Below are 27,254 nucleotides of genomic sequence, written 5' to 3' on the forward strand. Positions count from 1 at the left end.
ACCCACAGGAGCTTCCCTTATAAAGAACTAATACAATTATTAGCAATAGAAAATTTGAATTAAAAAAATGTCCTTACCTGTACATGGCTCATACGAGCAGCATAAATATCTAGCTTTATAGATGAAGCAGCCAGGTGGGTTCTGATCTTTATTGCTGCAGCGAAACCCAGAAGTGTTACACTGTGTTGTCTGGCCAAGGTCTCCTACTGCTGCATAGGGGTACTTCTTCGCTTTGCATTCAACATCGATTGGAGTTTTGCAAACTGGAATTCCCTTTTTTCTCAGTTCATCAGATGTTTCATAATCTCCAGGATGTTCAGTGGGATTTGTTTTATCATACCACTCTGACCATTTACACACCTTGTGTACGTAGACACAGGGTGAGTGTGTTGAAACTGTTCAGTAAAAAGAGATAGTTTACTCAAAGTACTTTGATATATAGTACAAAATACCCTCAGGTATCTGCACTATTTAGGTATGAAAAACATTCCATCATATAATAGCTTGTTTAATTAATACTTGATATTTGAATATAAATCTTCACCCTGTAAGGTTATTGCACCTTGGGTTGATAACGGTTTGTGCTGAAACTTTAGAATCAAATCCATGACAGAGAAGTTCCTTCATGTGTTTAACATAAATAGGCCTTTCTGGATCAATAACACGTTATCTTTGGCGAGGTGCATACATAACTTGTGTGATGATGACATGTTTTATGCATTTCCCAATTAAGAACACTTTTTATGATGCTAAATCTAATTTTACAGCCATTCCTCTACTGTTTGAGATGCATTTGTGAGACTTCACAAAGGCATTGTTGGTTCTCCTGTAGAATGTGAGCACATTCACCATTTAGTTCAAGGTGTGACAACGTGTTGGTTATAAAAAATGCACACTTTAAATATCAACTAGGGATGTACCCAACTTACCAGGCACAAGTCATACATATAAGACGTTCCATATAGCGATAGTAAGCTATTTAAACATATTTTGTAACATGGCACACGCTGTGATAGTTCTTACAGTTACATAGTGTTGTTACTAACAAAATGTATTACTGTACACGTCAATGGCATGCGTTTTAGCAAGCTCCATAGTGCAGGGATGGTAATGCTGTCTGTCAGACCTGGGAATTGTAGGTTAGCGATAGATCATAGCATCAGACAAAAAAAATCCACTAAAACAATCTTTTAGAACAATGAGTATCATAGTATTTAAAAAACTAATCAGGTTGCTTAGACAGCAAACTCAGAATCGTCAGATTGGTTATATCCATCAACTCCCATCCCACTCTCCTCTCCACCTACTTACATAACCCTTATTTTTTCTAGGTCTCTGTGAAATGGCACAGATGGAATACACCTTTTTCTGCATTTATAATTTGCAAATATGAAAAGGGCTATTCAATGAGCTGGAATGTCTTGGGGTACTCATAGGATTTATCAACAGCCTAAAGGCCTGTCATGACCGGTCAATCCTCCATTTAGGGTCAAGGAATCTTAGATCATTGCAGGGGTGTTTTAGCAGCCATAGTGACAATAATATATTCCACATCAATGAACAGAACTCATTAGAATACTGTCTTTACTTTTCAAAAACACATCACTGTATGGATAAGAGCTAATCCCAGACAGCCCCAGAAAGTGTTTTCAAAATGAAACCATTTGTGAATTGTGAGTTTTAGGACAAGGGATACATTTGCTATAGACATGTACCTGTACAGCACAGAAAAATGAGAAAGAAGTGATCATGGTGAAGATATTCAAATTCATATCTCAACAGAAACTTGTCATGTTCCATCAGAGATGGGAATAATCAGAAATGTCCATATACTGCTGCAAGAGTCATTATATTCAGAAAGTATTCAAGAGAGATTTACACAAAAATCTTGGATTTGACCCATACATTTTATTCTGCATGGGGCATAATGATAATGAAGGAATATTAAGTCTGAATCCGATCCTGGCTGGTCATGTTTTAGAAAAGGAAATTGTGGGTAGACTCAAGGGATGAGTGTCAAATCAAAGAAAAATAAAATGAAAATGCTTACCGCTTGATGATATGGCAATAGTGACAGGAGTGGTTACAGCCAAAGTACTTCTTGTACTTATGTAGCGAGGAGGACTGATTGTTGTGCTTGCAGCTGGGAGATTAGTAGATGTTGTAAACTTTGTATTGGCAGGAGTACTTGACATTCTAGTAGAGGGAGCACTAGTTGTAGAGCTTGCAGAAGACTGAGTGCTTGTAGTTCTTGAGGATGCAGTGTGGACGGCAGGGGCTGAAGAAGAGAGAGATCAATAACACACATTACTTGCAGAGCTGTACATAATAGACTACTTTTTATCCAAATGTCAATTCAAAAATATTTTCATGTTGTCCGAGTCTGTCTTGCAACCATTCTATTGCTATTCGATAAGCTTGTGTTTTAAATGTCACAGAACGTTTTGTATTTATTTTCTAGCCACAATCCTATTAACGAGATGTTGCATATATTGACAGTAATTCAAAATATACGCTTTATATGTGCTTGCTGATGTAGTCAATTTAGTTTGACAGTCTTGTTGCTAACCAATTGTTTATCCAAATCAATGTAATGTGCTTTATCAACTGCCAAAGGGAAAGGGCTGAGACATTAAAGCTGGGTGTCGAACCTGAATCCTGCAAGCTTAGTTTAGTTTAGTTTGTTTATTTATAAAGCGCGTCCGAACCCTCAGGTAGCTGGGCGCATAATCATGTGCACAGCAGTTACATATTGTTACACGAACATCATAATACAACAGACAGAGCATACATTAGTCCAGGCTCTGAATGTTTACGTACAAGAGTAGAATATACCGAGAAGAGTATGTACAGAGAATAGGCACATAATAGTTACAGTGGCGAGTGAGGACCAGGTTACAGGTTGGTCCTGAATAGGCTGCAGATAGAGTAAACATTACTGCAGGTAGAGAGCGGCGGCTGGCCGGTCGTGTCGGTGAGAGTCTAGATGTTTAAGCTGATAGCCATGATTTTACCATGGCTCTGAATGGCCAGAACGCGGTTTCCGATCTAATTGTAGGAGGGAGGGTGTTCCAACATTGTGCTGCGAGCACTGGGAAACTGGAGCCTCCTGCTGTTTTTAGGTTATAGTTAGGGATCTTTAGTTGGTGCAGGTAAGGAGTTCTGGTGGGTCTAATGGGGCAGTGTCTAGAGAATTTGTCTGAGAGGTAACGTGGGGCAGTCCGTGACAAGCACTTGTGGGTGATGACCAGGGTTCTTAGCTTAATTCTGTCGCGGATCGGGAGCCAGTGGACTTCTTTGCTAACCGTGGATATGTGCGCCTTGCGCGGGAGGTTGAGGGCACATTTTAGTGCATTATTTTGCAGAATCTGGAGCCTTTTCAAGTTTTTTGTGGTAGTGCCTAAGTAGAGTGTGTTGCAATAGTCTAATTTAGACAATATCAGCACTCTAGATAGGGTGAGGCAACTAGAGGTGGAGAGAAAAGGCCTGCAGGCATTGATCAATTTATTGGTGTATGAGGTAGCTGAGATGGTAGAGTTTATTTGTTTCTTTAGTGACAAGGTACAGTCGAGGTATACACCTAGTGTTTTGACCTCTTTGGATACTTTTATGATGTTGCCATCAATGGTAAAGGATTGGTACCTTTGGTCCAGTTTGTTGAAGCAAGCCTGGGAGATAAAGATAAGCAATTCTGTCTTATCGTCGTTTAGGCAAAGACTGTGTGTAGCCATCCAGGCTTGGATTTCTAAGTAGATATCATTAAGCTTTGCAACATCTTCTTCATAGTTACCAGTGAGCGTGATGAGGACCTGGGTGTCGTCTGCATAATTAGTGTAGCTGACACCCAGATCGTCAAGACGGTCGAATAGGAGCTTCGTGAAGATGTTGTAAAGTGTGGGAGAAATGCAAGAACCTTGGGGCACTCCACATGTGATTGGGATAGGGTCCGCGGCCACAGTGGGGGCGAAGACTCTAGTCGACGTGTCAGACAGAAATGACTGGATCCACTTAGTGGCATTCTGAGAGAATGCAGCAGCCGAGGAGAGGTGTTGAGTGAGGATCTGGTGGTCAACCAGATCAAAGGCAGCAGAGAGATCCAACAAGAGCAAGATGGCCAGTTTGCCCTTGTCTTTGGCGTCATCCATTTGGATTTTTAGATCCAAGAGGGCAGTTTCAGTCCCGTGCCTTGGTCTAAAGCCGGATTGTCGCAGGCCTAGGAGGTTGTTGTCTTCCAAATGTTGTTGTATTTGGAGATAGGCTATCCTGTCCAAGATTTTGGGAAGAAATGGGACTGTGGTGATGGGCCTGTAGTTTGTGGGGATGTTGGGATCTAGGTTAGGTTTTTTGAGCAGGGGTAGGACCCATGCTTCTTTAAGGTTGTTGGGGACCACTGAGTTTTTGAAGGAGGAGTTGATCAGAGAGGTGATGAGAGGGGCTAACTCTTTAGCACCGTCTTTGATGACAGATGCGGGACAAATGTCACCTTTGCAGTTGGATGGTTTGAGACTGGCGATTATCTTGATTACTTCCTCTTCTGTGACTGGTGAGAAGTGGAAGGAGGGGCAATTAGGGGTGGTGTGGTTAATTTTGCTGCTGGGGTTCTGCTTGGAGGCAAGGCTAGCTTTTTTTGCTTCTATCTTGGTTTGTAGGAGGGCAATTTTCTTAGCGAGGGCGAGCTGGATATTGTTACACCAGGCCCTGTCTTAGATGCAGTCCTCTGTAGGAGGCAATGGTGATTCAAGTTCTCTTAGTATAGAGAAAAGTTCTTTAGTGCCAGATTCGGCATTTTGTATTCTCAAGTTATAGATCTCTTTTTTAGCATTTAAGATGGCGGATTTGTAGGTGGAGGCAGCTGAAGCGAATTTGTCATTAGTGGAGAGAGAAGGGGCTTTTCTCCAGCTAGTTTCTGCAGTTCTTTTAATATTGCGGAGAGCTTTTAATTCTGCTGAGAACCATTTCTTGGAGTGGGCAATAGGTTTGGCTTTTCGTTGGGTTGATAGAAGCTATCTGGTTGAGGGCTAGTTCTAAGGTGTTGTTATATAAGTCTACTATGGCTGCTGGGTTGTTATTTTGCGTAGGTAGGTTATCTTTACTGATAGGCGCGAGAAGAGGTTTGAGGTTCTCTATAGTGATGTTACGGTTATTTCTGGAGATTATTAGAGGTAACTTAGTGGGTCGTGTGGTAGATGGTGAGGATCTAGGTAAAGAGAAGGTAATAAGATGATGGTCGGTCCAAGCACAGGGAGTGATGTCAGTCAGTGAGAGGTTGCAATTGGCATCTGCAAGCCAATCCAAGGATCTTCCTTTTGTATGTGTAGGTTGATTAATGTGTTGGGTGAAGCCTAGATGAGTAATCATGTCATTAAGGGATGTGGCCTGGTTGTCATTGGGATCATTGAGTCCCAAGTTGAAATCTCCCAAAATGAAGATTTGGGATTTCGGTTTCAAATTGGTAGAAAGTAGGAGAGAGATATCCTCTTCAAAGGTGGAGGGGGATCCTGGGGGTCTGTATATAATATGGAGCAGGATGGTTTGTGTGTCAGATAGTGGGAGTTTGACGGATAAAAGTTTGGCTGAAGGTAGGGTTGTGCTGGTTACTTCTCTGATGTTTAGGGTGGATTTCGCAATAATTGCTATTCCCCCTCCTATTCCATTTTTTCTGTCAGCTCGGATGATGTTGTAGTTGTCCGGAGTGGCTAGAGCTATTGTGGGACCGGCTGCTGGGTGGAGCCATGTCTCGGTGATAGCGATAAAGTCTAGGTGGTTAGTGGAGATAATGTCGGCGACATCAGTAGTGTGGGCTACCAATGAGCAAGCGTTGATGAGAGCTCCCTTGATAGAGGTCTGTGGAGGGTTGGCATTCGTATGTGGTGGCGAGTGAGGTATTGCTGGGTTGTGACTCGGTGGGAGGTCAGTGAGTGAGGTCGGCTGCTTGGGGTTCTTAGTCTGATTGGAGAGCATTCTGGTGAGTTTTGTATCAAGATTAGTGCGATAGCTGAGTCTATCGTTTCTAATCATGGTCGGTGGGGCTACGTTCATGAGTGTGGTAGTGGGTGCAACAAGGCGAGAACCTAGTCTTGTATTTCTAAGGGGTGTTAACACAATTCACAGCAGTATATCAACCATTTGTGTCTCACTGTATTCAGGGTAGATGTACAAAATACATTGGGTTGACAGATACATTTTGTTCTGAATGAGAAATACTGATGAAATAATATGCTGAAAATCAGGCCCTTGGTGTTCATGTGCAGAACAGGACATGTTGGGTAGCCTAAGAAAATGAGTGTCAAATGGAGGAAAAATAAAAATATAACATCTTAGATGTGGAAGTACTGACTACATGATTAATGCATATTCTCAACAGTGGGACTACCTGTAACAAAAGCGGACATTTTAATTATAAACTAGGGATGTGTTCAACTTATTAGGCCCAAGCTTCCTGAGTCCTTCGAATTAGATGTCACATATACTGATGGTAATTAATAATAAACACATTTCTTTAATATAAACTTGTTGGGATACTCCTTGCAGCTTCATAGTGTTTTAACTAAGAAATGTTATATCTACGCAACTCAATTGCATGGATTTTTATCAACCTACAAATTGAACGGGCTAAGACGTTAAAGCTGGCACTGAAATTTGAGACCTGTAAATTGGACAAGATTATAGCAGCAGGCTATACATTCACTAAGTAATCTTTCCTAAGCATCAATTTCTAGAACATGTAACAAAGAAACCTGGTAACTTAGAAGCTAAACTGACAATCCTGAGAGCGTTTATATCCATCTTTACCCATCATTCTGTCCTCGCCACCTGCTCACATAGTCCTTTTTCATGCAGCCTCTGTGAAGCCCCATACAACCAGCAATGATGCAATGCACATTTATCTGCCCTTATTGTGTGCAAGCATGCAAGAAGGTAGGCAATTAACTGGTATCTCTTGTGGAGTGTGCAAGATTTAACAAAACTCTCAAAGAGAAATGCATGCCAGCAAGACACAAATACTGCAAGTCATCACTGGTCCATGCTCAATTTATGGTGACGGGATCCAGCAGTATTGCAGTGGTGCATGTGCAGCAGTACTACCAATAATACATAGTGCATCAATGAAAATAACCCATTAGAATACTGTATGAAGTTTCCTGCTTCTCATTTCAACATGGATAAGGAAAGAATCTGACAGTCCCAAAATCGGCTATCAAAATGGATCTGCTTATGAAATATGGGTTTTAAGAATAGCAATATATTTGATATCACCATATTCACGTAGAGTATGGAGAACTGCATGAGTAATTCTTTTCAGAAATGACCCAGGATAGATTTCCACCAAAAATATGGAGTTGGCACAAACATTACGAATGCGGAATACTGATGGAATTATATGTCAGAAAAAAGGTCCTAGGTGGTCATGTTTAGAAAAGGAAATTCTGTGTAGGCTCACAAAGTAAGAGTCAAATTGAAGTAAAATATAAGAAAAACACTTACCACTTGATGATATGGAGGTAGAAGTAGTTGTCCTTGTTGAAGTTGATGGTTGCCATGTTTGACATGACGAAAAGTTGTACGTGTAGCAAGAAAACCTAACTTGATAGTTCCTGCATGGTGTTTTCTCATGATCATTTGTATAGCACTGAGGCCCGTTTGATTCATCACATGTCATTTTTGGGGCCATTTCATTCATCGGGGTATCAGGATTTTCCACAGGTCTGCACTCAACCTTCTTTGGAGTAGTACAATCTTGATTGCCTTCAGCAGTAATATATGGCATTCTCTCCATTTCTCCAGGCACATCTGTTTGATTTGGTGGCTCAAACCAATATGTGTAAAACTCTGTCTTTTGTGCAAGTATACAGTCTGCTGCAAGTGGCTCTGTTCGGAGTGAAAACAGAATGTATATCTATAACTTTAATGAAAAAAAGAACACTTACTGAATGAGGAGCTTTCAGAGATACAGGAATTAACGTGGAATCCAATTGGGTACAGTTGTATCATGCTTGCCCCCACTTTATTACAAGGTCTTTAATTCTGTCATGTGCTGTCCACTGGCACAATCTTGAGAACTTGACATTATATAGGCCAAGGGTGAGGTGGAGTGTTTCCATTTTGGTAACATTACAAATGCAATGCAGGCAACCTCAGGGCAAGTGTGATATACAATGTATAGAGTTAACTCATCCTACTATTTAACACATCAAATTCCTTGAATTTTTACACATGGCAACTGTGTCCAGTTTTATTAGGATTAAGTGTGACTAATTTGTGTCGAAGATCAATATTTAGATCTGAAACACAATATGCAAATGAACAAAACTCCTGTCAGTTTGGAGCAACAAGGAAATTGATACAAGTATATAAATCTCTAGTTTTTACATGTGTACATGTTTCTATTGGGGCTCAATTGTTTGGTATGCATAGATTTGTGACATGGCAAAAACACAAAAACTACACAAACTTGAAAGAGAATCACTCAACCTGGCAACTGCATGAATGTATTCATTTATATAAGTTCATAAAAGAACTATGAATTTTGGAGAAAATATAGCTGCAGACACACTATCACAGCCCTAAAGGAGTTAAACTTTGACCCATTTCCATTTTCCTCATGATATATTTGCTCACTATGTGATTATTTTACATTGCTATCAATTTCAATATTCCCCTTCCAAAACTCAAAAATAGTGTTTGCAAGAGTCACGTCTGCTCTCTTTTAATAAGTGAATACTTATATAGAAAATGTTAATATAGAGATGCCTGCCCATCACATATTGTGTTATAGTATTAGGCATGCTTAATTATGTAAAGAGCAGTAGGAATTAAGTTACCTTGTAATGAGTTTTTTTACCTCTGCACACAGCATTGAATTCTAACATGTTGAATGCATTTGTTTTCAAAAACCTTCTGCTCAAATAAACACATTTTAAATGATTGACTAGAATAAAATGTGCACTGTGTGTTGTGCGTATCAATTCAATATTAAGAAACATGAAAAACAAAGGTGTGTGAGGCATCTCACTTTCTAACTCATCCTGTTCTACACTTTCCTAAATCTCAAACCTGCAAGTTTCAGTACATGTCCATGTTTTGCATTCTATAGGTTGAATGATCTCTACTAGGATCTCCAGTCTTTTAATGCGTAGGGGAATTGTGCTTGGGATCCCCAGCTCCTTCCTATATCTTCTATAAGTTGCACAAGTCAAGATTTTCCTGTCTAGGATTACACTGCATGGCTATATTGAGCAATTCTACAGAGGTCGGAATCTACACAGTCAGGGTACAATGGCATAAGAAGAATAGATGATAGAGTCATCAGTCATGCCAGCAGATGGGTTTTCCTCTGGAGCAAGTAAACCTATGATTATAATGGTTCCTGGGGCGCTGACCCATTCAATCCCAAGGAGCTGGAAGTGAATCTAATCAATACTTGAAAGCCAAGCCTAGATGATAGATCTTTGAGAAGCTTTGCACATTCTGTACTTCACCCACAGGAGCTTCCCTTATAAAGAACTAATACAATTATTAGCAATAGAAAATTTGAATTAAAAAAATGTCCTTACCTGTACATGGCTCATACGAGCAGCATAAATATCTAGCTTTATAGATGAAGCAGCCAGGTGGGTTCTGATCTTTATTGCTGCAGCGAAACCCAGAAGTGTTACACTGTATTGTCTGGCCAAGGTCTCCTACTGCTGCATAGGGGTACTTCTTCGCTTTGCATTCAACATCGATTGGAGTTTTGCAAACTGGAATTCCCTTTTTTCTCAGTTCATCAGATGTTTCATAATCTCCAGGATGTTCAGTGGGATTTGTTTTATCATACCACTCTGACCATTTACACACCTTGTGTACGTAGACACAGGGTGAGTGTGTTGAAACTGTTCAGTAAAAAGAGATAGTTTACTCAAAGTACTTTGATATATAGTACAAAATACCCTCAGGTATCTGCAATATTTAGGTATGAAAAACATTCCATCATATAATAGCTTGTTTAATTAATACTTGATTTTTGAATATAAATCTTCACCCTGTAAGGTTATTGCACCTTGGGTTGATAACGGTTTGTGCTGAAACTTTAGAATCAAATCCATGACAGAGAAGTTCCTTCATGTGTTTAACATAAATAGGCCTTTCTGGATCAATAACACGTTATCTTTGGCGAGGTGCATACATAACTTGTGTGATGATGACATGTTTTATGCATTTCCCAATTAAGAACACTTTTTATGATGCTAAATCTAATTTTACAGCCATTCCTCTACTGTTTGAGATGCATTTGTGAGACTTCACAAAGGCATTGTTGGTTCTCCTGTAGAATGTGAGCACATTCACCATTTAGTTCAAGGTGTGACAACGTGTTGGTTATAAAAAATGCACACTTTAAATATCAACTAGGGATGTACCCAACTTACCAGGCACAAGTCATACATATAAGACGTTCCATATAGCGATAGTAAGCTATTTAAACATATTTTGTAACATGGCACACGCTGTGATAGTTCTTACAGTTACATAGTGTTGTTACTAACAAAATGTATTACTGTACACGTCAATGGCATGCGTTTTAGCAAGCTCCATAGTGCAGGGATGGTAATGCTGTCTGTCAGACCTGGGAATTGTAGGTTAGCGATAGATCATAGCATCAGACAAAAAAAATCCACTAAAACAATCTTTTAGAACAATGAGTATCATAGTATTTAAAAAACTAATCAGGTTGCTTAGACAGCAAACTCAGAATCGTCAGATTGGTTATATCCATCAACTCCCATCCCACTCTCCTCTCCACCTACTTACATAACCCTTCTTTTTTCTAGGTCTCTGTGAAATGGCACAGATGGAATACACCTTTTTCTGCATTTATAATTTGCAAATATGAAAAGGGCTATTCAATGAGCTGGAATGTCTTGGGGTACTCATAGGATTTATCAACAGCCTAAAGGCCTGTCATGACCGGTCAATCCTCCATTTAGGGTCAAGGAATCTTAGATCATTGCAGGGGTGTTTTAGCAGCCATAGTGACAATAATATATTCCACATCAATGAACAGAACTCATTAGAATACTGTCTTTACTTTTCAAAAACACATCACTGTATGGATAAGAGCTAATCCCAGACAGCCCCAGAAAGTGTTTTCAAAATGAAACCATTTGTGAATTGTGAGTTTTAGGACAAGGGATACATTTGCTATAGACATGTACCTGTACAGCACAGAAAAATGAGAAAGAAGTGATCAAAGTGAAGATATTCAAATTCATATCTCAACAGAAACTTGTCATGTTCCATCAGAGATGGGAATAATCAGAAATGTCCATATACTGCTGCAAGAGTCATTATATTCAGAAAGTATTCAAGAGAGATTTACACAAAAATCTTGGATTTGACCCATACATTTTATTCTGCATGGGGCATAATGATAATGAAGGAATATTAAGTCCGAATCCGATCCTGGCTGGTCATGTTTTAGAAAAGGAAATTGTGGGTAGACTCAAGGGATGAGTGTCAAATCAAAGAAAAATAAAATGAAAATGCTTACCGCTTGATGATATGGCAATAGTGACAGGAGTGGTTACAGCCAAAGTACTTCTTGTACTTATGTAGCGAGGAGGACTGATTGTTGTGCTTGCAGCTGGGAGATTAGTAGTTGTTGTAAACTTTGTATTGGCAGGAGTACTTGACATTCTAGTAGAGGGAGCACTAGTTGTAGAGCTTGCAGAAGACTGAGTGCTTGTAGTTCTTGAGGATGCAGTGTGGACGGCAGGGGCTGAAGAAGAGAGAGATCAATAACACACATTACTTGCAGAGCTGTACATAATAGACTACTTTTTATCCAAATGTCAATTCAAAAATATTTTCATGTTGTCCGAGTCTGTCTTGCAACCATTCTATTGCTATTCGATAAGCTTGTGTTTTAAATGTCACAGAACGTTTTGTATTTATTTTCTAGCCACAATCCTATTAACGAGATGTTGCATATATTGACAGTAATTCAAAATATACGCTTTATATGTGCTTGCTGATGTAGTCAATTTAGTTTGACAGTCTTGTTGCTAACCAATTGTTTATCCAAATCAATGTAATGTGCTTTATCAACTGCCAAAGGGAAAGGGCTGAGACATTAAAGCTGGGTGTCGAACCTGAATCCTGCAAGCTTAGTTTAGTTTAGTTTGTTTATTTATAAAGCGCGTCCGAACCCTCAGGTAGCTGGGCGCATAATCATGTGCACAGCAGTTACATATTGTTACACGAACATCATAATACAACAGACAGAGCATACATTAGTCCAGGCTCTGAATGTTTACGTACAAGAGTAGAATATACCGAGAAGAGTATGTACAGAGAATAGGCACATAATAGTTACAGTGGCGAGTGAGGACCAGGTTACAGGTTGGTCCTGAATAGGCTGCAGATAGAGTAAACATTACTGCAGGTAGAGAGCGGCGGCTGGCCGGTCGTGTCGGTGAGAGTCTAGATGTTTAAGCTGATAGCCATGATTTTACCATGGCTCTGAATGGCCAGAACGCGGTTTCCGATCTAATTGTAGGAGGGAGGGTGTTCCAACATTGTGCTGCGAGCACTGGGAAACTGGAGCCTCCTGCTGTTTTTAGGTTATAGTTAGGGATCTTTAGTTGGTGCAGGTAAGGAGTTCTGGTGGGTCTAATGGGGCAGTGTCTAGAGAATTTGTCTGAGAGGTAACGTGGGGCAGTCCGTGACAAGCACTTGTGGGTGATGACCAGGGTTCTTAGCTTAATTCTGTCGCGGATCGGGAGCCAGTGGACTTCTTTGCTAACCGTGGATATGTGCGCCTTGCGCGGGAGGTTGAGGGCACATTTTAGTGCATTATTTTGCAGAATCTGGAGCCTTTTCAAGTTTTTTGTGGTAGTGCCTAAGTAGAGTGTGTTGCAATAGTCTAATTTAGACAATATCAGCACTCTAGATAGGGTGAGGCAACTAGAGGTGGAGAGAAAAGGCCTGCAGGCATTGATCAATTTATTGGTGTATGAGGTAGCTGAGATGGTAGAGTTTATTTGTTTCTTTAGTGACAAGGTACAGTCGAGGTATACACCTAGTGTTTTGACCTCTTTGGATACTTTTATGATGTTGCCATCAATGGTAAAGGATTGGTACCTTTGGTCCAGTTTGTTGAAGCAAGCCTGGGAGATAAAGATAAGCAATTCTGTCTTATCGTCGTTTAGGCAAAGACTGTGTGTAGCCATCCAGGCTTGGATTTCTAAGTAGATATCATTAAGCTTTGCAACATCTTCTTCATAGTTACCAGTGAGCGTGATGAGGACCTGGGTGTCGTCTGCATAATTAGTGTAGCTGACACCCAGATCGTCAAGACGGTCGAATAGGAGCTTCGTGAAGATGTTGTAAAGTGTGGGAGAAATGCAAGAACCTTGGGGCACTCCACATGTGATTGGGATAGGGTCCGCGGCCACAGTGGGGGCGAAGACTCTAGTCGACGTGTCAGACAGAAATGACTGGATCCACTTAGTGGCATTCTGAGAGAATGCAGCAGCCGAGGAGAGGTGTTGAGTGAGGATCTGGTGGTCAACCAGATCAAAGGCAGCAGAGAGATCCAACAAGAGCAAGATGGCCAGTTTGCCCTTGTCTTTGGCGTCATCCATTTGGATTTTTAGATCCAAGAGGGCAGTTTCAGTCCCGTGCCTTGGTCTAAAGCCGGATTGTCGCAGGCCTAGGAGGTTGTTGTCTTCCAAATGTTGTTGTATTTGGAGATAGGCTATCCTGTCCAAGATTTTGGGAAGAAATGGGACTGTGGTGATGGGCCTGTAGTTTGTGGGGATGTTGGGATCTAGGTTAGGTTTTTTGAGCAGGGGTAGGACCCATGCTTCTTTAAGGTTGTTGGGGACCACTGAGTTTTTGAAGGAGGAGTTGATCAGAGAGGTGATGAGAGGGGCTAACTCTTTAGCACCGTCTTTGATGACAGATGCGGGACAAATGTCACCTTTGCAGTTGGATGGTTTGAGACTGGCGATTATCTTGATTACTTCCTCTTCTGTGACTGGTGAGAAGTGGAAGGAGGGGCAATTAGGGGTGGTGTGGTTAATTTTGCTGCTGGGGTTCTGCTTGGAGGCAAGGCTAGCTTTTTTTGCTTCTATCTTGGTTTGTAGGAGGGCAATTTTCTTAGCGAGGGCGAGCTGGATATTGTTACACCAGGCCCTGTCTTAGATGCAGTCCTCTGTAGGAGGCAATGGTGATTCAAGTTCTCTTAGTATAGAGAAAAGTTCTTTAGTGCCAGATTCGGCATTTTGTATTCTCAAGTTATAGATCTCTTTTTTAGCATTTAAGATGGCGGATTTGTAGGTGGAGGCAGCTGAAGCGAATTTGTCATTAGTGGAGAGAGAAGGGGCTTTTCTCCAGCTAGTTTCTGCAGTTCTTTTAATATTGCGGAGAGCTTTTAATTCTGCTGAGAACCATTTGTTGGAGTGGGCAATAGGTTTGGCTTTTCGTTGGGTTGAGAGAAGCTATCTGGTTGAGGGCTAGTTCTAAGGTGTTGTTATATAAGTCTACTATGGCTGCTGGGTTGTTATTTTGCGTAGGTAGGTTAGCTTTACTGATAGGCGCGAGAAGAGGTTTGAGGTTCTCTATAGTGATGTTACGGTTATTTCTGGAGATTATTAGAGGTAACTTAGTGGGTCGTGTGGTAGATGGTGAGGATCTAGGTAAAGAGAAGGTAATAAGATGATGGTCGGTCCAAGCACAGGGAGTGATGTCAGTCAGTGAGAGGTTGCAATTGGCATCTGCAAGCCAATCCAAGGATCTTCCTTTTGTATGTGTAGGTTGATTAATGTGTTGGGTGAAGCCTAGATGAGTAATCATGTCATTAAGGGATGTGGCCTGGTTGTCATTGGGATCATTGAGTCCCAAGTTGAAATCTCCCAAAATGAAGATTTGGGATTTCGGTTTCAAATTGGTAGAAAGTAGGAGAGAGATATCCTCTTCAAAGGTGGAGGGGGATCCTGGGGGTCTGTATATAATATGGAGCAGGATGGTTTGTGTGTCAGATAGTGGGAGTTTGACGGATAAAAGTTTGGCTGAAGGTAGGGTTGTGCTGGTTACTTCTCTGATGTTTAGGGTGGATTTCGCAATAATTGCTATTCCCCCTCCTATTCCATTTTTTCTGTCAGCTCGGATGATGTTGTAGTTGTCCGGAGTGGCTAGAGCTATTGTGGGACCGGCTGCTGGGTGGAGCCATGTCTCGGTGATAGCGATAAAGTCTAGGTGGTTAGTGGAGATAATGTCGGCGACATCAGTAGTGTGGGCTACCAATGAGCAAGCGTTGATGAGAGCTCCCTTGATAGAGGTCTGTGGAGGGTTGGCATTCGTATGTGGTGGCGAGTGAGGTATTGCTGGGTTGTGACTTGGTGGGAGGTCAGTGAGTGAGGTCGGCTGCTTGGGGTTCTTAGTCTGATTGGAGAGCATTCTGGTGAGTTTTGTATCAAGATTAGTGCGATAGCTGAGTCTATCGTTTCTAATCATGGTCGGTGGGGCTACGTTCATGAGTGTGGTAGTGGGTGCAACAAGGCGAGAACCTAGTCTTGTATTTCTAAGGGGTGTTAACACAATTCACAGCAGTATATCAGCCATTTGTGTCTCACTGTATTCAGGGTAGATGTACAAAATACATTGGGTTGACAGATACATTTTGTTCTGAATGAGAAATACTGATGAAATAATATGCTGAAAATCAGGCCCTTGGTGTTCATGTGCAGAACAGGACATGTTGGGTAGCCTAAGAAAATGAGTGTCAAATGGAGGAAAAATAAAAATATAACATCTTAGATGTGGAAGTACTGACTACATGATTAATGCATATTCTCAACAGTGGGACTACCTGTAACAAAAGCGGACATTTTAATTATAAACTAGGGATGTGTTCAACTTATTAGGCCCAAGCTTCCTGAGTCCTTCGAATTAGATGTCACATATACTGATGGTAATTAATAATAAACACATTTCTTTAATATAAACTTGTTGGGATACTCCTTGCAGCTTCATAGTGTTTTAACTAAGAAATGTTATATCTACGCAACTCAATTGCATGGATTTTTATCAACCTACAAATTGAACGGGCTAAGACGTTAAAGCTGGCACTGAAATTTGAGACCTGTAAATTGGACAAGATTATAGCAGCAGGCTATACATTCACTAAGTAATCTTTCCTAAGCATCAATTTCTAGAACATGTAACAAAGAAACCTGGTAACTTAGAAGCTAAACTGACAATCCTGAGAGCGTTTATATCCATCTTTACCCATCATTCTGTCCTCGCCACCTGCTCACATAGTCCTTTTTCATGCAGCCTCTGTGAAGCCCCATACAACCAGCAATGATGCAATGCACATTTATCTGCCCTTATTGTGTGCAAGCATGCAAGAAGGTAGGCAATTAACTGGTATCTCTTGTGGAGTGTGCAAGATTTAACAAAACTCTCAAAGAGAAATGCATGCCAGCAAGACACAAATACTGCAAGTCATCACTGGTCCATGCTCAATTTATGGTGACGGGATCCAGCAGTATTGCAGTGGTGCATGTGCAGCAGTACTACCAATAATACATAGTGCATCAATGAAAATAACCCATTAGAATACTGTATGAAGTTTCCTGCTTCTCATTTCAACATGGATAAGGAAAGAATCTGACAGTCCCAAAATCGGCTATCAAAATGGATCTGCTTATGAAATATGGGTTTTAAGAATAGCAATATATTTGATATCACCATATTCACGTAGAGTATGGAGAACTGCATGAGTAATTCTTTTCAGAAATGACCCAGGATAGATTTCCACCAAAAATATGGAGTTGGCACAAACATTACGAATGCGGAATACTGATGGAATTATATGTCAGAAAAAAGGTCCTAGGTGGTCATGTTTAGAAAAGGAAATTCTGTGTAGGCTCACAAAGTAAGAGTCAAATTGAAGTAAAATATAAGAAAAACACTTACCACTTGATGATATGGAGGTAGAAGTAGTTGTCCTTGTTGAAGTTGATGGTTGCCATGTTTGACATGACGAAAAGTTGTACGTGTAGCAAGAAAACCTAACTTGATAGTTCCTGCATGGTGTTTTCTCATGATCATTTGTATAGCACTGAGGCCCGTTTGATTCATCACATGTCATTTTTGGGGCCATTTCATTCATCGGGGTATCAGGATTTTCCACAGGTCTGCACTCAACCTTCTTTGGAGTAGTACAATCTTGATTGCCTTCAGCAGTAATATATGGCATTCTCTCCATTTCTCCAGGCACATCTGTTTGATTTGGTGGCTCAAACCAATATGTGTAAAACTCTGTCTTTTGTGCAAGTATACAGTCTGCTGCAAGTGGCTCTGTTCGGAGTGAAAACAGAATGTATATCTATAACTTTAATGAAAAAAAGAACACTTACTGAATGAGGAGCTTTCAGAGATACAGGAATTAACGTGGAATCCAATTGGGTACAGTTGTATCATGCTTGCCCCCACTTTATTACAAGGCCTTTAATTCTGTCATGTGCTGTCCACTGGCACAATCTTGAGAACTTGACATTATATAGGCCAAGGGTGAGGTGGAGTGTTTCCATTTTGGTAACATTACAAATGCAATGCAGGCAACCTCAGGGCAAGTGTGATATACAATGTATAGAGTTAACTCATCCTACTATTTAACACATCAAATTCCTTGAATTTTTACACATGGCAACTGTGTCCAGTTTTATTAGGATTAAGTGTGACTAATTTGTGTCGAAGATCAATATTTAGATCTGAAACACAATATGCAAATGAACAAAACTCCTGTCAGTTTGGAGCAACAAGGAAATTGATACAAGTATATAAATCTCTAGTTTTTACATGTGTACATGTTTCTATTGGGGCTCATTTGTTTGGTATGCATAGATTTGTGACATGGCAAAAACACAAAAACTACACAAACTTGAAAGAGAATCACTCAACCTGGCAACTGCATGAATGTATTCATTTATATAAGTTCATAAAAGAACTATGAATTTTGGAGAAAATATAGCTGCAGACACACTATCACAGCCCTAAAGGAGTTAAACTTTGACCCATTTCCATTTTCCTCATGATATATTTGCTCACTATGTGATTATTTTACATTGCTATCAATTTCAATATTCCCCTTCCAAAACTCAAAAATAGTGTTTGCAAGAGTCACGTCTGCTCTCTTTTAATAAGTGAATACTTATATAGAAAATGTTAATATAGAGATGCCTGCCCATCACATATTGTGTTATAGTATTAGGCATGCTTAATTATGTAAAGAGCAGTAGGAATTAAGTTACCTTGTAATGAGTTTTTTTACCTCTGCACACAGCATTGAATTCTAACATGTTGAATGCATTTGTTTTCAAAAACCTTCTGCTCAAATAAACACATTTTAAATGATTGACTAGAATAAAATGTGCACTGTGTGTTGTGCGTATCAATTCAATATTAAGAAACATGAAAAACAAAGGTGTGTGAGGCATCTCACTTTCTAACTCATCCTGTTCTACACTTTCCTAAATCTCAAACCTGCAAGTTTCAGTACATGTCCATGTTTTGCATTCTATAGGTTGAATGATCTCTACTAGGATCTCCAGTCTTTTAATGCGTAGGGGAATTGTGCTTGGGATCCCCAGCTCCTTCCTATATCTTCTATAAGTTGCACAAGTCAAGATTTTCCTGTCTAGGATTACACTGCATGGCTATATTGAGCAATTCTACAGAGGTCGGAATCTACACAGTCAGGGTACAATGGCACAAGAAGAATAGATGATAGAGTCATCAGTCATGCCAGCAGATGGGTTTTCCTCTGGAGCAAGTACACCTATGATTATAATGGTTCCTGGGGCGCTGACCCATTCAATCCCAAGGAGCTGGAAGTGAATCTAATCAATACTTGAAAACCAAGCCTAGATGATAGATCTTTGAGAAGCTTTGCACATTCTGTACTTCACCCACAGGAGCTTCCCTTATAAAGAACTAATACAATTATTAGCAATAGAAAATTTGAATTAAAAAAATGTCCTTACCTGTACATGGCTCATACGAGCAGCATAAATATCTAGCTTTATAGATGAAGCAGCCAGGTGGGTTCTGATCTTTATTGCTGCAGCGAAACCCAGAAGTGTTACACTGTGTTGTCTGGCCAAGGTCTCCTACTGCTGCATAGGGGTACTTCTTCGCTTTGCATTCAACATCGATTGGAGTTTTGCAAACTGGAATTCCCTTTTTTCTCAGTTCATCAGATGTTTCATAATCTCCAGGATGTTCAGTGGGATTTGTTTTATCATACCACTCTGACCATTTACACACCTTGTGTACGTAGACACAGGGTGAGTGTGTTGAAACTGTTCAGTAAAAAGAGATAGTTTACTCAAAGTACTTTGATATATAGTACAAAATACCCTCAGGTATCTGCACTATTTAGGTATGAAAAACATTCCATCATATAATAGCTTGTTTAATTAATACTTGATATTTGAATATAAATCTTCACCCTGTAAGGTTATTGCACCTTGGGTTGATAACGGTTTGTGCTGAAACTTTAGAATCAAATCCATGACAGAGAAGTTCCTTCATGTGTTTAACATAAATAGGCCTTTCTGGATCAATAACACGTTATCTTTGGCGAGGTGCATACATAACTTGTGTGATGATGACATGTTTTATGCATTTCCCAATTAAGAACACTTTTTATGATGCTAAATCTAATTTTACAGCCATTCCTCTACTGTTTGAGATGCATTTGTGAGACTTCACAAAGGCATTGTTGGTTCTCCTGTAGAATGTGAGCACATTCACCATTTAGTTCAAGGTGTGACAACGTGTTGGTTATAAAAAATGCACACTTTAAATATCAACTAGGGATGTACCCAACTTACCAGGCACAAGTCATACATATAAGACGTTCCATATAGCGATAGTAAGCTATTTAAACATATTTTGTAACATGGCACACGCTGTGATAGTTCTTACAGTTACATAGTGTTGTTACTAACAAAATGTATTACTGTACACGTCAATGGCATGCGTTTTAGCAAGCTCCATAGTGCAGGGATGGTAATGCTGTCTGTCAGACCTGGGAATTGTAGGTTAGCGATAGATCATAGCATCAGACAAAAAAAATCCACTAAAACAATCTTTTAGAACAATGAGTATCATAGTATTTAAAAAACTAATCAGGTTGCTTAGACAGCAAACTCAGAATCGTCAGATTGGTTATATCCATCAACTCCCATCCCACTCTCCTCTCCACCTACTTACATAACCCTTATTTTTTCTAGGTCTCTGTGAAATGGCACAGATGGAATACACCTTTTTCTGCATTTATAATTTGCAAATATGAAAAGGGCTATTCAATGAGCTGGAATGTCTTGGGGTACTCATAGGATTTATCAACAGCCTAAAGGCCTGTCATGACCGGTCAATCCTCCATTTAGGGTCAAGGAATCTTAGATCATTGCAGGGGTGTTTTAGCAGCCATAGTGACAATAATATATTCCACATCAATGAACAGAACTCATTAGAATACTGTCTTTACTTTTCAAAAACACATCACTGTATGGATAAGAGCTAATCCCAGACAGCCCCAGAAAGTGTTTTCAAAATGAAACCATTTGTGAATTGTGAGTTTTAGGACAAGGGATACATTTGCTATAGACATGTACCTGTACAGCACAGAAAAATGAGAAAGAAGTGATCAAAGTGAAGATATTCAAATTCATATCTCAACAGAAACTTGTCATGTTCCATCAGAGATGGGAATAATCAGAAATGTCCATATACTGCTGCAAGAGTCATTATATTCAGAAAGTATTCAAGAGAGATTTACACAAAAATCTTGGATTTGACCCATACATTGTATTCTGCATGGGGCATAATGATAATGAAGGAATATTAAGTCTGAATCCGATCCTGGCTGGTCATGTTTTAGAAAAGGAAATTGTGGGTAGACTCAAGGGATGAGTGTCAAATCAAAGAAAAATAAAATGAAAATGCTTACCGCTTGATGATATGGCAATAGTGACAGGAGTGGTTACAGCCAAAGTACTTCTTGTACTTATGTAGCGAGGAGGACTGATTGTTGTGCTTGCAGCTGGGAGATTAGTAGTTGTTGTAAACTTTGTATTGGCAGGAGTACTTGACATTCTAGTAGAGGGAGCACTAGTTGTAGAGCTTGCAGAAGACTGAGTGCTTGTAGTTCTTGAGGATGCAGTGTGGACGGCAGGGGCTGAAGAAGAGAGAGATCAATAACACACATTACTTGCAGAGCTGTACATAATAGACTACTTTTTATCCAAATGTCAATTCAAAAATATTTTCATGTTGTCCGAGTCTGTCTTGCAACCATTCTATTGCTATTCGATAAGCTTGTGTTTTAAATGTCACAGAACGTTTTGTATTTATTTTCTAGCCACAATCCTATTAATGAGATGTTGCATATATTGACAGTAATTCAAAATATACGCTTTATATGTGCTTGCTGATGTAGTCAATTTAGTTTGACAGTCTTGTTGCTAACCAATTGTTTATCCAAATCAATGTAATGTGCTTTATCAACTGCCAAAGGGAAAGGGCTGAGACATTAAAGCTGGGTGTCGAACCTGAATCCTGCAAGCTTAGTTTAGTTTAGTTTGTTTATTTATAAAGCGCGTCCGAACCCTCAGGTAGCTGGGCGCATAATCATGTGCACAGCAGTTACATATCGTTACACGAACATCATAATACAACAGACAGAGCATACATTAGTCCAGGCTCTGAATGTTTACGTACAAGAGTAGAATATACCGAGAAGAGTATGTACAGAGAATAGGCACATAATAGTTACAGTGGCGAGTGAGGACCAGGTTACAGGTTGGTCCTGAATAGGCTGCAGATAGAGTAAACATTACTGCAGGTAGAGAGCGGCGGCTGGCCGGTCGTGTCGGTGAGAGTCTAGATGTTTAAGCTGATAGCCATGATTTTACCATGGCTCTGAATGGCCAGAACGCGGTTTCCGATCTAATTGTAGGAGGGAGGGTGTTCCAACATTGTGCTGCGAGCACTGGGAAACTGGAGCCTCCTGCTGTTTTTAGGTTATAGTTAGGGATCTTTAGTTGGTGCAGGTAAGGAGTTCTGGTGGGTCTAATGGGGCAGTGTCTAGAGAATTTGTCTGAGAGGTAACGTGGGGCAGTCCGTGACAAGCACTTGTGGGTGATGACCAGGGTTCTTAGCTTAATTCTGTCGCGGATCGGGAGCCAGTGGACTTCTTTGCTAACCGTGGATATGTGCGCCTTGCGCGGGAGGTTGAGGGCACATTTTAGTGCATTATTTTGCAGAATCTGGAGCCTTTTCAAGTTTTTTGTGGTAGTGCCTAAGTAGAGTGTGTTGCAATAGTCTAATTTAGACAATATCAGCACTCTAGATAGGGTGAGGCAACTAGAGGTGGAGAGAAAAGGCCTGCAGGCATTGATCAATTTATTGGTGTATGAGGTAGCTGAGATGGTAGAGTTTATTTGTTTCTTTAGTGACAAGGTACAGTCGAGGTATACACCTAGTGTTTTGACCTCTTTGGATACTTTTATGATGTTGCCATCAATGGTAAAGGATTGGTACCTTTGGTCCAGTTTGTTGAAGCAAGCCTGGGAGATAAAGATAAGCAATTCTGTCTTATCGTCGTTTAGGCAAAGACTGTGTGTAGCCATCCAGGCTTGGATTTCTAAGTAGATATCATTAAGCTTTGCAACATCTTCTTCATAGTTACCAGTGAGCGTGATGAGGACCTGGGTGTCGTCTGCATAATTAGTGTAGCTGACACCCAGATCGTCAAGACGGTCGAATAGGAGCTTCGTGAAGATGTTGTAAAGTGTGGGAGAAATGCAAGAACCTTGGGGCACTCCACATGTGATTGGGATAGGGTCCGCGGCCACAGTGGGGGCGAAGACTCTAGTCGACGTGTCAGACAGAAATGACTGGATCCACTTAGTGGCATTCTGAGAGAATGCAGCAGCCGAGGAGAGGTGTTGAGTGAGGATCTGGTGGTCAACCAGATCAAAGGCAGCAGAGAGATCCAACAAGAGCAAGATGGCCAGTTTGCCCTTGTCTTTGGCGTCATCCATTTGGATTTTTAGATCCAAGAGGGCAGTTTCAGTCCCGTGCCTTGGTCTAAAGCCGGATTGTCGCAGGCCTAGGAGGTTGTTGTCTTCCAAATGTTGTTGTATTTGGAGATAGGCTATCCTGTCCAAGATTTTGGGAAGAAATGGGACTGTGGTGATGGGCCTGTAGTTTGTGGGGATGTTGGGATCTAGGTTAGGTTTTTTGAGCAGGGGTAGGACCCATGCTTCTTTAAGGTTGTTGGGGACCACTGAGTTTTTGAAGGAGGAGTTGATCAGAGAGGTGATGAGAGGGGCTAACTCTTTAGCACCGTCTTTGATGACAGATGCGGGACAAATGTCACCTTTGCAGTTGGATGGTTTGAGACTGGCGATTATCTTGATTACTTCCTCTTCTGTGACTGGTGAGAAGTGGAAGGAGGGGCAATTAGGGGTGGTGTGGTTAATTTTGCTGCTGGGGTTCTGCTTGGAGGCAAGGCTAGCTTTTTTTGCTTCTATCTTGGTTTGTAGGAGGGCAATTTTCTTAGCGAGGGCGAGCTGGATATTGTTACACCAGGCCCTGTCTTAGATGCAGTCCTCTGTAGGAGGCAATGGTGATTCAAGGTCTCTTAGTATAGAGAAAAGTTCTTTAGTGCCAGATTCGGCATTTTGTATTCTCAAGTTATAGATCTCTTTTTTAGCATTTAAGATGGCGGATTTGTAGGTGGAGGCAGCTGAAGCGAATTTGTCATTAGTGGAGAGAGAAGGGGCTTTTCTCCAGCTAGTTTCTGCAGTTCTTTTAATATTGCGGAGAGCTTTTAATTCTGCTGAGAACCATTTCTTGGAGTGGGCAATAGGTTTGGCTTTTCGTTGGGTTGATAGAAGCTATCTGGTTGAGGGCTAGTTCTAAGGTGTTGTTATATAAGTCTACTATGGCTGCTGGGTTGTTATTTTGCGTAGGTAGGTTATCTTTACTGATAGGCGCGAGAAGAGGTTTGAGGTTCTCTATAGTGATGTTACGGTTATTTCTGGAGATTATTAGAGGTAACTTAGTGGGTCGTGTGGTAGATGGTGAGGATCTAGGTAAAGAGAAGGTAATAAGATGATGGTCGGTCCAAGCACAGGGAGTGATGTCAGTCAGTGAGAGGTTGCAATTGGCATCTGCAAGCCAATCCAAGGATCTTCCTTTTGTATGTGTAGGTTGATTAATGTGTTGGGTGAAGCCTAGATGAGTAATCATGTCATTAAGGGATGTGGCCTGGTTGTCATTGGGATCATTGAGTCCCAAGTTGAAATCTCCCAAAATGAAGATTTGGGATTTCGGTTTCAAATTGGTAGAAAGTAGGAGAGAGATATCCTCTTCAAAGGTGGAGGGGGATCCTGGGGGTCTGTATATAATATGGAGCAGGATGGTTTGTGTGTCAGATAGTGGGAGTTTGACGGATAAAAGTTTGGCTGAAGGTAGGGTTGTGCTGGTTACTTCTCTGATGTTTAGGGTGGATTTCGCAATAATTGCTATTCCCCCTCCTATTCCATTTTTTCTGTCGGCTCGGATGATGTTGTAGTTGTCCGGAGTGGCTAGAGCTATTGTGGGACCGGCTGCTGGGTGGAGCCATGTCTCGGTGATAGCGATAAAGTCTAGGTGGTTAGTGGAGATAATGTCGGCGACATCAGTAGTGTGGGCTACCAATGAGCAAGCGTTGATGAGAGCTCCCTTGATAGAGGTCTGTGGAGGGTTGGCATTCGTATGTGGTGGCGAGTGAGGTATTGCTGGGTTGTGACTCGGTGGGAGGTCAGTGAGTGAGGTCGGCTGCTTGGGGTTCTTAGTCTGATTGGAGAGCATTCTGGTGAGTTTTGTATCAAGATTAGTGCGATAGCTGAGTCTATCGTTTCTAATCATGGTCGGTGGGGCTACGTTCATGAGTGTGGTAGTGGGTGCAACAAGGCGAGAACCTAGTCTTGTATTTCTAAGGGGTGTTAACACAATTCACAGCAGTATATCAGCCATTTGTGTCTCACTGTATTCAGGGTAGATGTACAAAATACATTGGGTTGACAGATACATTTTGTTCTGAATGAGAAATACTGATGAAATAATATGCTGAAAATCAGGCCGTTGGTGTTCATGTGCAGAACAGGACATGTTGGGTAGCCTAAGAAAATGAGTGTCAAATGGAGGAAAAATAAAAATATAACATCTTAGATGTGGAAGTACTGACTACATGATTAATGCATATTCTCAACAGTGGGACTACCTGTAACAAAAGCGGACATTTTAATTATAAACTAGGGATGTGTTCAACTTATTAGGCCCAAGCTTCCTGAGTCCTTCGAATTAGATGTCACATATACTGATGGTAATTAATAATAAACACATTTCTTTAATATAAACTTGTTGGGATACTCCTTGCAGCTTCATAGTGTTTTAACTAAGAAATGTTATATCTACGCAACTCAATTGCATGGATTTTTATCAACCTACAAATTGAACGGGCTAAGACGTTAAAGCTGGCACTGAAATTTGAGACCTGTAAATTGGACAAGATTATAGCAGCAGGCTATACATTCACTAAGTAATCTTTCCTAAGCATCAATTTCTAGAACATGTAACAAAGAAACCTGGTAACTTAGAAGCTAAACTGACAATCCTGAGAGCGTTTATATCCATCTTTACCCATCATTCTGTCCTCGCCACCTGCTCACATAGTCCTTTTTCATGCAGCCTCTGTGAAGCCCCATACAACCAGCAATGATGCAATGCACATTTATCTGCCCTTATTGTGTGCAAGCATGCAAGAAGGTAGGCAATTAACTGGTATCTCTTGTGGAGTGTGCAAGATTTAACAAAACTCTCAAAGAGAAATGCATGCCAGCAAGACACAAATACTGCAAGTCATCACTGGTCCATGCTCAATTTATGGTGACGGGATCCAGCAGTATTGCAGTGGTGCATGTGCAGCAGTACTACCAATAATACATAGTGCATCAATGAAAATAACCCATTAGAATACTGTATGAAGTTTCCTGCTTCTCATTTCAACATGGATAAGGAAAGAATCTGACAGTCCCAAAATCGGCTATCAAAATGGATCTGCTTATGAAATATGGGTTTTAAGAATAGCAATATATTTGATATCACCATATTCACGTAGAGTATGGAGAACTGCATGAGTAATTCTTTTCAGAAATGACCCAGGATAGATTTCCACCAAAAATATGGAGTTGGCACAAACATTACGAATGCGGAATACTGATGGAATTATATGTCAGAAAAAAGGTCCTAGGTGGTCATGTTTAGAAAAGGAAATTCTGTGTAGGCTCACAAAGTAAGAGTCAAATTGAAGTAAAATATAAGAAAAACACTTACCACTTGATGATATGGAGGTAGAAGTAGTTGTCCTTGTTGAAGTTGATGGTTGCCATGTTTGACATGACGAAAAGTTGTACGTGTAGCAAGAAAACCTAACTTGATAGTTCCTGCATGGTGTTTTCTCATGATCATTTGTATAGCACTGAGGCCCGTTTGATTCATCACATGTCATTTTTGGGGCCATTTCATTCATCGGGGTATCAGGATTTTCCACAGGTCTGCACTCAACCTTCTTTGGAGTAGTACAATCTTGATTGCCTTCAGCAGTAATATATGGCATTCTCTCCATTTCTCCAGGCACATCTGTTTGATTTGGTGGCTCAAACCAATATGTGTAAAACTCTGTCTTTTGTGCAAGTATACAGTCTGCTGCAAGTGGCTCTGTTCGGAGTGAAAACAGAATGTATATCTATAACTTTAATGAAAAAAAGAACACTTACTGAATGAGGAGCTTTCAGAGATACAGGAATTAACGTGGAATCCAATTGGGTACAGTTGTATCATGCTTGCCCCCACTTTATTACAAGGCCTTTAATTCTGTCATGTGCTGTCCACTGGCACAATCTTGAGAACTTGACATTATATAGGCCAAGGGTGAGGTGGAGTGTTTCCATTTTGGTAACATTACAAATGCAATGCAGGCAACCTCAGGGCAAGTGTGATATACAATGTATAGAGTTAACTCATCCTACTATTTAACACATCAAATTCCTTGAATTTTTACACATGGCAACTGTGTCCAGTTTTATTAGGATTAAGTGTGACTAATTTGTGTCGAAGATCAATATTTAGATCTGAAACACAATATGCAA

General features: G+C 40.5%; 1 protein-coding gene across 1 annotated transcript in view; it reads right to left on the reverse strand.

The window, feature by feature from the left end:
* Positions 1–27,254, reverse strand: part of LOC138503903 (mucin-5AC-like) — a 488,816-nt gene that overhangs the window by 401,254 nt on the left and 60,308 nt on the right. Inside the window, exons 21-29 of the mRNA XM_069623989.1 lie at positions 26,440–26,823; positions 21,005–21,232; positions 19,032–19,349; positions 16,963–17,346; positions 11,528–11,755; positions 9,555–9,872; positions 7,486–7,869; positions 2,051–2,278; positions 78–395 (exon numbers count right to left, since the gene is read on the reverse strand). Of these exons, the coding sequence (XP_069480090.1) occupies positions 78–395; positions 2,051–2,278; positions 7,486–7,869; positions 9,555–9,872; positions 11,528–11,755; positions 16,963–17,346; positions 19,032–19,349; positions 21,005–21,232; positions 26,440–26,823 (2,790 nt within the window). The remainder of the gene's footprint in view (positions 1–77; positions 396–2,050; positions 2,279–7,485; positions 7,870–9,554; positions 9,873–11,527; positions 11,756–16,962; positions 17,347–19,031; positions 19,350–21,004; positions 21,233–26,439; positions 26,824–27,254) is intronic.

The sequence above is a fragment of the Ambystoma mexicanum genome, chromosome 11 (genome assembly GCF_040938575.1).
Source record: "Ambystoma mexicanum isolate Mex_15411 chromosome 11, UKY_AmexF1_1, whole genome shotgun sequence".
Lineage (NCBI taxonomy): Eukaryota > Metazoa > Chordata > Amphibia > Caudata > Ambystomatidae > Ambystoma > Ambystoma mexicanum.